General features: G+C 44.4%; 1 protein-coding gene across 4 annotated transcripts; it reads right to left on the bottom strand.

Annotated features, from left to right (window-relative positions):
* Positions 1-279: 279 nt before the first annotated feature.
* Positions 280-13,570, bottom strand: tmem63a (transmembrane protein 63A). Of its 4 annotated transcripts, none has more exons than XM_041860450.1 (23): positions 13,501-13,570; positions 12,192-12,349; positions 11,935-12,014; positions 11,648-11,726; positions 11,531-11,568; positions 11,256-11,398; positions 10,620-10,671; positions 10,403-10,511; positions 10,161-10,231; positions 9,820-9,900; positions 9,533-9,656; positions 4,925-5,058; positions 4,461-4,616; positions 4,159-4,312; positions 3,895-4,001; positions 3,726-3,812; positions 3,521-3,586; positions 3,190-3,352; positions 2,908-3,013; positions 2,668-2,835; positions 2,409-2,524; positions 2,287-2,334; positions 280-1,777 (listed from the first exon to the last, which is right to left on the bottom strand). In XM_041860450.1, exons 2-23 carry the CDS (start codon positions 12,339-12,341, stop codon positions 1,631-1,633), a joined length of 2,379 nt encoding a protein of 792 aa, XP_041716384.1. In that variant the 5' UTR covers positions 12,342-12,349; positions 13,501-13,570; the 3' UTR covers positions 280-1,630. The 4 variants fall into 4 exon arrangements, with proteins under 4 accessions (XP_041716384.1, XP_041716385.1, XP_041716383.1 ...); XM_041860451.1 differs by lacking the exon at positions 13,501-13,570 and adding an exon at positions 13,219-13,296; XM_041860449.2 differs by lacking the exon at positions 13,501-13,570 and adding an exon at positions 12,769-12,905.
* Positions 13,571-13,590: the final 20 nt, after the last annotated feature.

The raw sequence follows: 13,590 nt of genomic DNA, 5'->3' as shown, positions 1-13,590 counted from the left end.
CAAAACACTATTTTTCTGCTCTATGAAAAGCCTCCACCCAGATATCTGGCATGCTTAGCACTTCATTAACCATCTTTAACTACTCGGCCAATCGCTTGTACTAAAAAACATGTTACCTAGAAGAGTCCTTTTGAAAACTGATGCACCCTAAGGACAAGACACTGTTGAAGCTAATGCTAAATACTAATAGAACATTGTCACGCAGTGCCCCCTATGGCTATGGACACAATACTTACTTACACATTAACAACTTATTCGGCACAAAATCTCAAACATTAATAATGATCAACAAAAGCTCAATGTATTAACCATTTGACATTTCAACACAATATATTTAACACTGAGAAGTTCCATGCTGTTCATATGCACATAAATAGGCCTAATCTCATTCATCATCAATAGTTATATCAATTCATGACAGATTGTGTCATGGTTCAAAAGCCTGATAATTAAAAATCTATAATAATGTTAAATATATCAGCTTAATATAAAACATTTTGGTTTAAAACATGATTCAGTCAAAATGAAATAAAAGTTCCTTGTTAAATAATACAAAAACTATTTGTAAAAACTCTGAAATTTGAAAACATGATTTCCATTTACAGTACCTATAAAAGGTACAAATAAAATATTTTGAATGGTTAATATTCCTTTACATCTTGACAGTATCATTCATATCCTATGCATAATGCTAATGAACAGGCAAGTTAAGCTTCTTACCAACAGTCACAATGACATAATAAATAATTAATCACTGGTGCACTATGGTAAAATGTTCTATATTTGATTTACTTTAGAAATGTTGTGCTTTTGGTTCCAAATGGAAGGTTACTGTAGAAGAAAAGTCACTCAGTATGGGGTATGAAGTCCAGGTCTTGAGGTATGCAGTACTGCTGGTTTTACTGTTCCTCTGGTGGTTAATTGATTGATTGTCATTGGTTGGCCTGAATCAGAGGGTAATCAGGCATTCATAACAGGTAAACAGAGAGGAAGGATTAAAAGCAGCAGTACTGCAGACCTTGAGGTCCAGATTTGAAAGGCTTAGTATAAGTAGTTTAACGTGGACACTAACTACCATGCAACAAGAGTGCCCTCTGTTGGTCAGATTAAAAAAATGCCTTCTATTCTGGCATTCTGGATATCAAACGCAAACTCAGTGGAAATGCATGGCATGGCAGTTTTTCCCAATGTTATGCTATAAAAGCATTTTTGGCAAAACTGTCTTGGGGCTGGATAGTCTTTAGCCAAGGCAGTCCTTATAGGCAGGTATTTGTAAAAGGGTCAGATTTGGGCATTTCTGACAGAAGACTTGGCTCCTGAGTGGCTGCCAGCTCTTGGTGGTGCCTTGGCAGAGTTGTCTCAGGAGGCCTGTAACAATGTCTTCTCTCCTCCCCTCCTGGAAAGAATCACTGATGGAGCACTATTGAATAAGTGAAAGCAAAGGCTCTACTTTGACCTATCTATTGATATCAGATACATGCTAAGCTTGATGAAAGGGGAGAGAAAGGATGCATTTTTAGGAGTATTGGAAGGGCCTGTGTTGGATAGTACAGCAACAGATTTGAGGATACACTCCCCTATGCCAACACCTCAGTTCTGGGGTGACCCACCAGGGGGCAGCATCTCAGGTTCAGGGGTTCAACAGTTCATCATCTACTGGGCTCTGACAGGCTGGGCTGCTGTCTGTGGTCCCGTATGACTGGGGGGTTTTACACCCATCTGGTGACGTAGAGGGGGACTCAGGGGACTCTGTTCTAAGCACCCTTGGAAGGTAGACCTGTGGACACAGAGAGATACATGTGCAGAAGGGAGAGGGGAAAAGTGAAGGGGATATCTAGTCAGTTGTACAACTGAACGCATTCAACCGAAATGTGTCTTCCGCATTTAACTCAACCCCTCTGAATCAGAGAGGTGCGGGGGGCTGCCTTAATCGACGTCATCGGCACCCGGGAAGCAGTTGTTGTTGGGGGTTAACTGCCTTGCTCAAGAGCAGAACGGCAGATTTTTTCCCACCTTGCCAGCTCGGGGATTCGAACCAGCGACCTTTCGGTTACTGGCCCAACACTCTTAACCGCTAGGCTACCTGCCGCCTAGACTGAGACAGAAATGATATATGATATGTTCTGAAACTCTTAAATTGGCTTTTGTTTCTACGATTAACTTCCTCATTTTTGTGAGAACTGAGCAGAACTGGGAGAGGGGTACCACCATATTGCTTCCCCCATTCCAAACAGATTTGAACTTCCGTCTATAAATGAATGGCGAAGGAATAAACCTGTTACTGACCATGTTGCTGTCCGCCAATCCATCCACGGCATCCTCATCCTCCTTCAACTGCAGATAGAACAGGGACTGTTAGTGTCTAAAATATACACACACAAGAACACACACATGAACACACAGCTCACCTTGTAGTTGTGAGGGCTGAGGTACTTGAAGTGTCCGAAGCAGGTGTAGCTGATGCAGATGCAGACAGTTACACACAGGACCACCAGAGTGAAGACAGATGTGTCCGCCTTGAATCCTGACCCCAAAACACACACAGAAGGAGGATACGTTAAAAATGGTGCTTTAACTCAAGCAGGTAACTGCAGGGAAACAGCCACGTTAGAAGAGGAAGAAACATAGGTATGAGAGCTCCAGTAAATATCCAGGTGTGTGCATTACCTGTCCGGAGGACGGAGAAGAAATAGAGCCAGATGAGGCAGATGATGGGTGCGGCCAGGGCTTGATTGACAGCTCCCAGGTGCACCTGTCTGTCCAGGCGGGCGGGCAGGTAGGCAAAGTACAGGTTGTGTTTGTCCACTAGATGCTTCAGCATCAGGTACAGCAGACCTGAACACACAGAGAGGGAATGTAACTTTAGGGCAAGGTCAGTAGTATGTGTGTGTGTTGCCCATCACTCACCGAAAGGCACTATGACAGGGCAGATGATGCTGTAAGCCATGATGACAGTGAACACACACAGGGTCCACCCGTACATGGCTCCGTACTCAAACTCATACGCCTGGTTCTGCAGACAGACAAGGTTAAATCACACATCATCTGAATTTCATCCATGACTACGTAGATAGAAAAAGCTAAACACTTAGCTAATCATTCCATACTAACCATGCATGACAGACTGTTGTCTATCTGAGGTTTCTGTAACGTTGAGCCCACCTGATTGATACAGAGGCGGAGTCTCACCTGTTTGACATACTTCCTCTCTGCGGCGGAGCGAGCCAGAGCCATGCGAATGGTGTAGAGCAGTAACCCTGGCAACCGTAGCAGCTCCATCCCAGAACCCACCAGGCCCGCCGTGATTACATAGTTCACAAAGAACGCCCCCTGGTCAGGCAGGAACACACACCTGGTAGAGGGGAGGGGGAGATGAGAGGGAAGGGGGCGAGAGAGAGAGAGAGTTGGTGACAGAAGAGGAAGTGAGAAATGGACACAGTAAATTAGATACTAGTTATTATACAGGGACACAGTAAATATATGAGAGAGAGAGAGAGAGAGAGGGGTGTAGATCACTCACTCAAACCTCAGCTTCCCATCAGCCAGAAACTCTTTGTCAAACAGCCAGCGGAAGAACACAGCCAGACTGTGGTTAGAACAGAGAGCCACAATCACATAAAAATATAAATGTAGTTCAATTACAGAAAAAAAAACACAATTTGATTTAATATTTCATTGATTATCTGGAATGATCATTAAGTGATCAGGGTGGGGTAATTGATTACCTGGTGAGTCCAAGAGAGGGCAGGATTAGAACCATAAACAGGAGGAAGATGTACAGCTTGTGCATCATAATCAACTGCTCACTGGACCTACAGTACATAGATACAGTATGTCAGTGTGTGTGTGTGTGTGTGTGTGTGTGTGTGTGTGTGTGTGTGTGTGTGTGTGTACCTGCTCCAGTGGCACTCTCCCAGAGTTGAGTAGTACACTATGGTGGGCAGCAGGGCAGAGAAGGACCACAGAAGCAGAGTCGGCAAGAACTGACTGACCACAGCACTCTGTCTCACACACACAAACACACAAATAGACATTACATGATAGCATATATGATAGTATACAATTCAAAACTAATTGAATACACAACATGAGCAACAGCATTCCTCTCATCTCACAGACCAAATACAGTTCTATTCTAGTAGAAGGTGACGGACTCACGTTGAGGTAGTAGATGGGCTTGGTGACGTTGAACTTGTCTATGGTGCTGATGATGATGGAGGGAGTGGTGAGGAAGGTGAGGAGGAAGAAGAGGAAGAAGTTGAGCAGCAGGCATCGGAACCACCAGCGGAAGCCCCGCACTGAAAGGTTGTCCCTGGAACAGACAAAGAGACAGAGACAGAAACAGAGAAAGAGGAAAACAGCAGAGAGAGGACAACAGAGATGATAATTTTCAACATGACAGAATGTACTGAACCATCGTTATCAAACGGCACTGTAGGTTAGGTTATAGGGGAACTCACCAGTACACATTTCTGGGATGAGGGGCGTAGTCAACCCTCCAGTTCCTCACTTTCAGAGCCGCGCTATTGGACGAAAGCTGGGTCTCTCGGCCACACCCACACCTCACTGCGCTGCCCCCATCTCCACAGTCCAGGGCATTGAAGTCCTTCAGAATGCTGAGGGGAGTGAGTGACAGCTGTCAAACATCATGTTTACATAACCCAAGAAAGTGGATACATCAACTAATATTGTTTCCACTAATGATGGTATAGTCATCAATTCCATGTTTATTTTCCTGTTGGGCTGGAACAAAAGCCTGCACACCCTGTAGCTCTCCAGAGCTGGGGATGTTGACCACTGCTTTACACACTATTGAGAGACGTAATCTAAGGTTGGAGAATCATGTCTTAAAACTACAATATTGTTCTATCCCATCATCAATATAACCCTTAGCCCAGCCACTCCACAGAGAAAGGAAACTCACTATGTGGCCATGGCCTCAGACTGCAGAGTGACGAAGGCCATCCCTAGAGGGTGCTGTGGCACCAGCTCTCTCTGCTGCCTCACCTCCTCTAACAGACCTGCCTGGAGGCGCCGGTAGTGCTCTATGGCATCTACCTAGAGACACAGAAAACATACACATTACACTAATATATATATAAAAATATAAAAAGTATTTGATCCCCTGCTGATTTTGTACATTTGCCCACTGACAAAGAAATGATCAGTCTATCATTTTAATGGTAGGTTTATTTGAACAGTGAGAGACAGAATAACAACAACAAAATCCAGAAAAACGCATGTAAAAAAATGTATAAATTGATTTGCATTTTAATGAGGGAAATAAGTATCTGACCCCTCTGCAAAACATGACTTAGTACTTGGTTGCAAAACCCTTGTTGGCAATCACAGAGGTCAGATGTTTCTTGTAGTTGGCCACCAGGTTTGCACACATCTCAGGAGGGATTTTGTCCCACTCCTCTTTGCAGATCTTCTCCAAGTCATTAAGGTTTCGAGGCTGACGTTTGGCAACTCAAACCTTCAGCTCCCTCCACAGATTTTCTATGGGATTAAGGTCTGGAGACTGGCTAGGCCACTCCAGGATCTTAATGTGCTTCTTCTTGAGCCGCTCCTTTGTTGCCTTGGCCGTGTGTTTTGGGTCATTGTCATGCTGGAATACCCATCCATGACCCATTTTCAATGCCCTGGCTGATGGAAGGAAGTTCTTACCCAAGATTTGACGGTACATGGCCCGTCCATCGTCCCTTTGATGCGGTGAAGTTGTCCTGTCCCCTTAGCAGAAAAACACAGCAAAAGCATAATGTTTCCAACTCCATGTTTGACGGTGGGGATGGTGTTCTTGGGGTCATAGGCAGCATTCCTCCTCCTCCAAACACGGCGAGTTGAGTTGATGCCAAAGAGCTCGATTTTGGTCTCATCTGACCACAACACTTTCACCCAGTTCTCCTCTGAATCATTCAAATGTTCATTGGCAAACTTCAGACGGGCATGTATATGTGCTTTCTTGAGCAGGGGGACCCCTTGCAGGCGCTGCAGGATTTCAGTCCTTCACGGCGTAGTGTGTTACCAATTGTTTTCTTGGTGACTATGGTCCCAGCTGCCTTGAGATCATTGACAAGATCCTCCCGTGTAGTTCTGGGCTGATTCCTCACCGCTCTCATGATCATTGCAACTCCACGAGGTGAGATCTTGCATGGAGCCCCAGGCCGAGGGAGATTGACAGTTCTTTTGTGTTTCTTCCATTTACGAATAATCGCACCAACTGTTGTCACCTTCTCACCAAGCTGCTTGGCGATGGTCTTGTAGGCCATTCCAGCCTTGTGTAGGTCTACAATCTTGACCCTGACATCATTGGAGAGCTCTTTGGTCTTGGCCATGGTGGAGAGTTTGGAATCTGATTGATTGATTGCTTCTGTGGACAGGTGTCTTTTATACAGGTAACAAGCTGAGATCAGCTTGTTACCTGTATAAAAAGACACCTGAGAGCCAGAAATCTTTCTGATTGAGAGGGGGTCAAATACTTATTTCCCTCATTAAAATGAAAATCAATTTATAATATTTTTGACATGCGTTTTTCTGGATTTTTTTGTTGTTATTCTGTCTCTCACTGTTCAAATAAACCTACCATTACAATTATAGACTTATCATTTCTTTGTCAGTGGGCAAACGTACAAAATCAGCAGGGGATCAAATACTTTTTTTCCCTCACTGTAGATACACACACACATTCTATATATCACCCACCTAGACAAAGCAAAATATCACATTACACTCAAGACAACCCTGAAAGTGTGGGTTCACAGCTCCAATCCTGATGTTTTGGTCATTACTGAAACGTGGTTAAGAAATAGTGTTTTGAACACTAATGTTAACCTTTCTGGTTATAACTTTTTTCAGCAAGACAGATCTTCCAAATGGTGGTGGAGTGGCAATCTTTACCAAGGAACACCTTCAGTGCTCGGTTGTCTACACCAAGTCTGTCCCCGAACAATTTGATCTGCTGGTTTTAAGCATAAAACTTTCAAATAGCTCTTTGTTGACTGTTGCTGGGTGTTATCGTCCACCATCAGCACCGGCCTGTACCCTAAATGCCCTAAGCTCTCTCCTGGCCCCTTACACCAAGTCTGAATTTGTCCTGCTAGGTGACCTCAACTGGGACATGCTTAAACCACCTGACCAAGTCCTAAAGCAATGGGACTCCCTAAATCTTTCTCAGATGATTACCAATCCCACAAGGTATGACTCCAAACACCCAGAAAAGGCTACTCTCCTTGATATGAACCTCACAAATAATAGGTATCAGTTTGGTGTTTTCTGTAACGACCTTCGCGATCACTGTTTTACAGCCTGTGTTCGTAATGGTGCTCAGTGAAACGACCTGTCCTGATTTGTTATAGACGCTTGCTACAAAACTTTAATAAGCAAGCCTTCCTTCATTACCTTGCCTTTGTAAATTGGTATAGAATCAGCTTGATCCCCTCTGTTGATATTTTCAGTGGTATTGTTAACAAACACGCCCCATAAAGAAAAAACAGGTTCAGCCCCTGGTTCGACCGTGATCTGGCAGAGTTACTCCACCTCAAGAATTCCATTTGGCGAAAGTACCTGCACACGCATACTCAGGCTGACTGGCTCTCGTTCAGGCAAATTAGAAATAAGTGTACTCAGGCTATCCAGAAGGCCAAAGTTACTTTAGGGAGCAGTTCCCTCTCTGTGGGTCTAACCCCAAGATGTTCTGGAAAACGGTTAAAGACCTGGAGAATAAACCCTCCTCCTCACAGCTGCCCATGTCCCTTCATGTTGATGATGTGGTTATGACTGACAAGGGGCACATGGCTGAGCTCTTTAAAACACCACTTCATTAAGTCAAGATTCCTATTTGACTCAGCCATGCCTCCTTGCCCGTCCAACATTTCCTCAACTCCCAGTGCAACCTTAAAGGTCCTAAATGATGTCACCATTGCCCTTGATTCTAAGCAATGTTGTGCTGCTATTTGTATGGACTTGGCCAAAGCTTTTGATACAGTAGACCAGTCCATTCTTGTGGGCCGGCTAAAGAGTATTGGTGTCTGAGGGGTCTTTGGCCTGGTTTGCTAACTGCCTCTCTCAAAGAGTGCAGTGTATAAAGTCAGAACATCTGCTGTCTCAGCCACTGCCTGTCACCAAGGGAGTACCCCAAGGCTCGATCCTAGGCACCACGCTCTTCTCAATTTACATCAACAACATAGCTCTGGCAGTAGGAAGCTCGCTCATCCATTTATATGCAGATGATACAGTCTTATACTCAGCTGGCCCCTCCCCGGATTTTGTGTTAAACACTCTACAACAAAGATGTATTAGTGTCCAACAAGCTTTCTCTGCCCTTAACCTTGTTCTGAACACCTCCAAAACAAAGGTCATGTGGTTTGGTAAGAAGAATGCCCCTCTCCCCACCAGTGTGATTACTACCTCTGAGGGTTTAGAGCTTGAGGTAGTCACCTCATACAAGTACTTGGGAGTATGGCTAGATGGTACACTGTCCTTCTCTCAGCACATATCAAAACTGCAAGCTAAGGTTAAATCTAGACTTGGTTTCCTCTATCGTAATCTCTCCTCTTTCACCCCAGCTACCAAACTAACCCTGATTCAGATGACCATCCTACCCATGCTAGATTACGGAGATGTAATTTATAGATCGGCAGGTAAGTGTGCTCTCGAGCCGCTAGATGTTCTTTACCATTCGTCCATCAGATTTGCCACCAATGCTCCTTATAGGACACATCACTGCACTCTATACTCCTCTGTAAACTGGTCATCTCTGTATACCCGGCGCAAGACCCACTGGTTGATGCTTATTTATAAAACCATCTTAGGCCTCACTCCCCCCTATCTGAGATACCTACTGCAGCCCTCATCCTCCACATACAACACCCGTTCTGCCAGTCATATTCTGTTAAAGGTCCCCAAAGCACACACATCCCTGGGTCACTCCTCTTTTCAGTTTGCTGACAGTTGTGGCTGCTTCACGTGATGTAATGTTGTCTCTACCTTCTTACCTTTGTGCTGTTGTCTGTGCCCAATAATGTTAGTACCATGTTTTGTGCTGCTACCATGTTGTGCTGCTGCCATGTTGTGTTGCTACCATGTTGTTGTCATGTGGTGTTGCTACCATGCTGTGTTGTCATGTGTTGCTGCCATACTATGTTGTTGTCTTAGGTCTCTCTTTATGTAGTGTTGGGGTTTCTCTCGTCGTGATGTGTGGTTTGTCCTATATTTGTATTTTATTTTTTATCCCAGCCCCCATCCCCACAGGAGGCCCTCATTGTAAATAAGAATTTGTTAACTGACTTGCCTAGTTAAATAAATAAAAAAAACATACACAAATAGTACCCTAGGAACAACAGCGAGAGTATCATCAATGTGTGAAATATCTGACATATTCCTCCACAGTCACAAGACCCATCAGACTGAAAGACCCATCTGGATACACCAACCCAATCTCACAGCTAAACTTCCCCATATTCACCGTTCCTAATACAGCCCAGATCCCGCCACCCCTCTCCTGGCTTTCTCTTGGTATGGCCCATCTCACCTCCTGACAGTTGCGGGTGCGGCAGCAGCAGAGGTAACCACACAGACTGGGGTTGATCACCTCCCTCTGGCCCCCTCGCTCAAGAACCCGCTCGTAGTAGTGCAGGTTTTTCTCTGCTCTCTTCCTGAGAGAGAGAAAACAGGAATAGTGTAAAAGACGGGTAGGGAAGAATCAGTCAATTCAGACTGCTATATCTGACTATATGTCAGATAATAAAGAACTACATGCTATGCATTTCCGCAGCTTGGCAGTGTGAAGTTACCAGGGCAGTTTGGCAAAGCACTGACCTTTCCTTGTCCAAGTGCATCAGCTTGGCCACATCATAGGTCAGGTGCACGTCACACACACGGCAGGTAGGGTAGGCCTCACTGCAGAGAAGACAAGGGGGAGAATAGAGGTGATAAGGCACAGTGTCAAAATATATACAGGTAAATGTATGTCCAATGTTCATCCTTGTAAGCCATTGTCTGCCCATTCAGGCAAGTCAACACTAGTCAAACTGAATCACTTTTATTGCCATGGTGAAGACAAAGACACTACAGGTATGGGTGTAGGTTCTGAAGACAGGGTTAGTGGATGAGTGTGGACTCCCCCATGTTGGGAGAATGGTGCGGTCCAGTCTACTTACGTAAAGTGGGTCCTGATGCCCTCTTCACTGGCTTCTTTGGGTATGGAACACACAAACAGGGTGTTTCTGGTCTACGGGGGGGATCAAAGCACACACATCAGTATCAGTACGAACTACTAGTGAGGGGATGAACTGTTGGTTTTGTGACAGGTGGAACAGAGGAAGTGACCAATTCTCTGCTCATGCCCTTTATCTGGGAGGGGTGTGTGTGTGTGTGTGCTTGTGCGTGCGCGTGAACTGACCAGCCCTCTGCCCATGCCCTTCATCTGGGAGGTGTGTCGCCTCAGCAGTAACACTGTCAGGATCAGGTAGATGACTGCAAACACTGTGTGTAGCCACAGCAGGTTATTACTGAGAAAATCATAACAACACACGGTTACCTTAAGCAATAAGGAACCATTGTTAAGGAAGTTAATATTAGACACAATGAAAGAACCACACATACAGACACACACTTACTCCTTCTGAAGATTACCCACAGTAGTCCTTCCGAAGTTGTACGGGTCATTTCCTGAAAAAATATCATCATATCACACTTAAATCTCCTCAAGTGAGACTGTTAAAACATATAATTAAAACAGAATAAGAGGACTGACAGCAATGATGTTGTTCATTACAATGTTGAATGAGTATAAACGTTTAAAAAATACTGCAATAGTTATGCTTCAGTCAGTGGTAAGTAACACCATTGTGTTGAAAGAGATTAACTGCCACATATCGGTGGTAGATAATGTAGTACAAAAGAGGACATTTATACTCTCGGTCTTGCTCTGGCAAAAGTGAGACTTAGCAACGAAACAATATTGAGTTTACAGAGTGATTTGCATTGCAGAGTGTTATGTTAAACACTGTTTATACATCTGTTATGTTTGAGTAAAGTTTGAGTTATGTTATTGTTATAATGAAAGCACTGTTTGGCAGTGTTGTGTTTGGGTTCACATTGCATTGTGAGAGTGTAATACAGTGAGGTTCTTATATAGTAATATTGAGAGTTTTGTAACAATGTTGTGTTGACAGTGTGGTGTTTGCATTACATTAGCGTTGTGTTTGTGTTCCATTTTTACATTGTGTTGACATAGTGTGTGTCACACCCACCTAGCAGGTTACCAGACAGGTTGACAGGCAGGATGACAGTCACAGAGATGACGGTAACCAGCACCAGGAGGGTGATCAGGTGACGCTGGAAGGAGAGGTAGTGGACCGCGTCGATCCCACAACGCGCCTTGACCATCTCCTCACTGCAAAAATAAACACAAATTGAGGGCGCAACCTCAACATACGAAGACACCGACCCCCCCCATAAACACACACACACACACACACACACACACACACACACACACAGAGAGAGAGAGAGAGAGAACACTCACTCCATTCTGATGATGTAGGGGAGCCAGCCGCAGCATCCCTAGAGAGGAAAAAGAAAGATGATGAAGATGATTATTAGATGGAGATGATGATGATGATGATTATAACCTCTCCCTCACCAATTCGTGCTCCGGCTCCTCCCCGTTGGACACACAGGACGACATTCTCTCATAGCGGCGGTGTGATGTCTCACTGAACCTGAAATACAGACAGCTAAGATCATTATCACTGTGACAGGGCTGGGGGGGTTAACAGGACACATCTCTATAGACAATTAATTCAACTATTGGCTGGCAGTAATACCCACTGCAGAATTATTTGTAGTCTTTTGCCTTTAGGTAGGTGTGTTTATATTGTTTTTCTCAGGTTTCAACAGGAAGTTATACTGTTTGATGTCATAACGGACCCTTCCCTGTCAGAGATCAGCGCCAGACGGCCGTAGTCCCACAGCTTCCTCCTGATGATGGAAAAGAGGATCAGCAACACCTGAGACAGGAACACAACAACGGAATGAGGAAATGGCTTCATTTTTGTGTGCATGTATTGTGTAACACTATCCCATTAGGGTTTGGAATCACCCTAATGTGGTCATATGAGTTTCAGTAGGAATGTCAGCTGCCGCAACACACAAACAAGCACACGCGCACACACACAAACACACACCAAGAAGACGCTGAAGTCCAGCAGCAGTACAACTGGCACCCCTCCAAAGCTGTTTCCCTTGAGGACGGTGCTTTCTGTGGAGCTGAAACAGCTGCTATTGTCCACATGATGTGCACTACCATTTTTCACCACCCCCCAAAGGGAAGCCATCACAGGAGCTGAATAAAAAACATTGTTCATATCAAGATTGTATCACAATGTGTCACTTCAACAACATGATAGACAAGTATTGGAGACTGGGCATTACATTACACATATAAAAAAAGTTATCAGTGACAGCAATATTTTGTAAACACACTGAACAGCTGTTAGCTTAGCTTAATGTTTGCTAGCACGTAGCTAACTTAGAAAGCACGTAGCTAACTTAGAAATAAACACATGATAAAAATAGTTTGAGACAGCGACAAGTTGACAAATCCCTCTACCGCAAGCTAAACTAGTACATTATAGTCTAGTGGTAGCTAAAACAAGAGTGGCAACATGAACTTCCGCAGTGTTTTTGTCTCGTCTCCAAATGTGCCAACACGACTAATAATGCATCAACCTGATTTGGTAAGACTTCTGAAGACAAACATACCTGGGGCAGCCTGTGATACTCGAAGTTACAGAGACAAAACTTTTAGCGGTAACAACACAGATAGAAGAAGCAACAAGGTTTTGGTCACTGGACCTTCTTTTTCTTTTATTTTTTCTCCTACTCCTTCTTCTTGATTTGGTTGGCGGATCGGATCAAACTTTTAAAATGCATTCCCCGCCACCTACTGTACTGGAGTGTGAGGCCAGTCATTAAACTATCTTCATTAGTCCTGTTCCTAAACACAACCACCTACACTCATTAAAAACCCACTTCCCTATTCCACTACTTTAACCCCTCAACACACCCTGTAACTCTTCTGAAGTCAAATCTTGTATACCCAAAAACGTCTCTGCAGCTGCCACCACAACATTTATTTTCTGTGATTTACGGTACAGTTGATAACCATTGCTGTGATCGCTAAGAAGCCAACCTTACTGAAGCATAACTCACTCGTTGCCTGACTCTGGCAACTTCAACCTGCCTCTCTCGCACCGGACACTTCCAATCCCCAGCAGCATGAGCACCCCTACAGTTGACACACACACAACTTTATCCACCAAAACGACAGAATACTCTGTCCCATGCCCTCCTGCACACTTCCCACATCTTGGAATTTCCCTCCTACACACTGCTGCAACATGACCATTAACGTTGCATTTGAAACAGCGCAGTGGATTCTGCACAAAAGCTCCTAACATGACTGTTTGGTAGAGACTCTGACTCAAAACTCACAAAAAAATACGGACAATGACTCCTCTGTTTCACCACACTCCCCAGCGGGTCTGAGTCGCACCAAACATCCGGCGTCACAAACACCAGGAA

The sequence above is a fragment of the Coregonus clupeaformis genome, chromosome 33 (assembly GCF_020615455.1).
Source record: "Coregonus clupeaformis isolate EN_2021a chromosome 33, ASM2061545v1, whole genome shotgun sequence".
In the NCBI taxonomy this organism is placed as follows: Eukaryota; Metazoa; Chordata; class Actinopteri; order Salmoniformes; family Salmonidae; genus Coregonus; species Coregonus clupeaformis.
The sequence above is the reverse complement of the archived record's forward strand: the minus strand, read 5'-3'. Positions and strand labels throughout refer to the sequence as shown.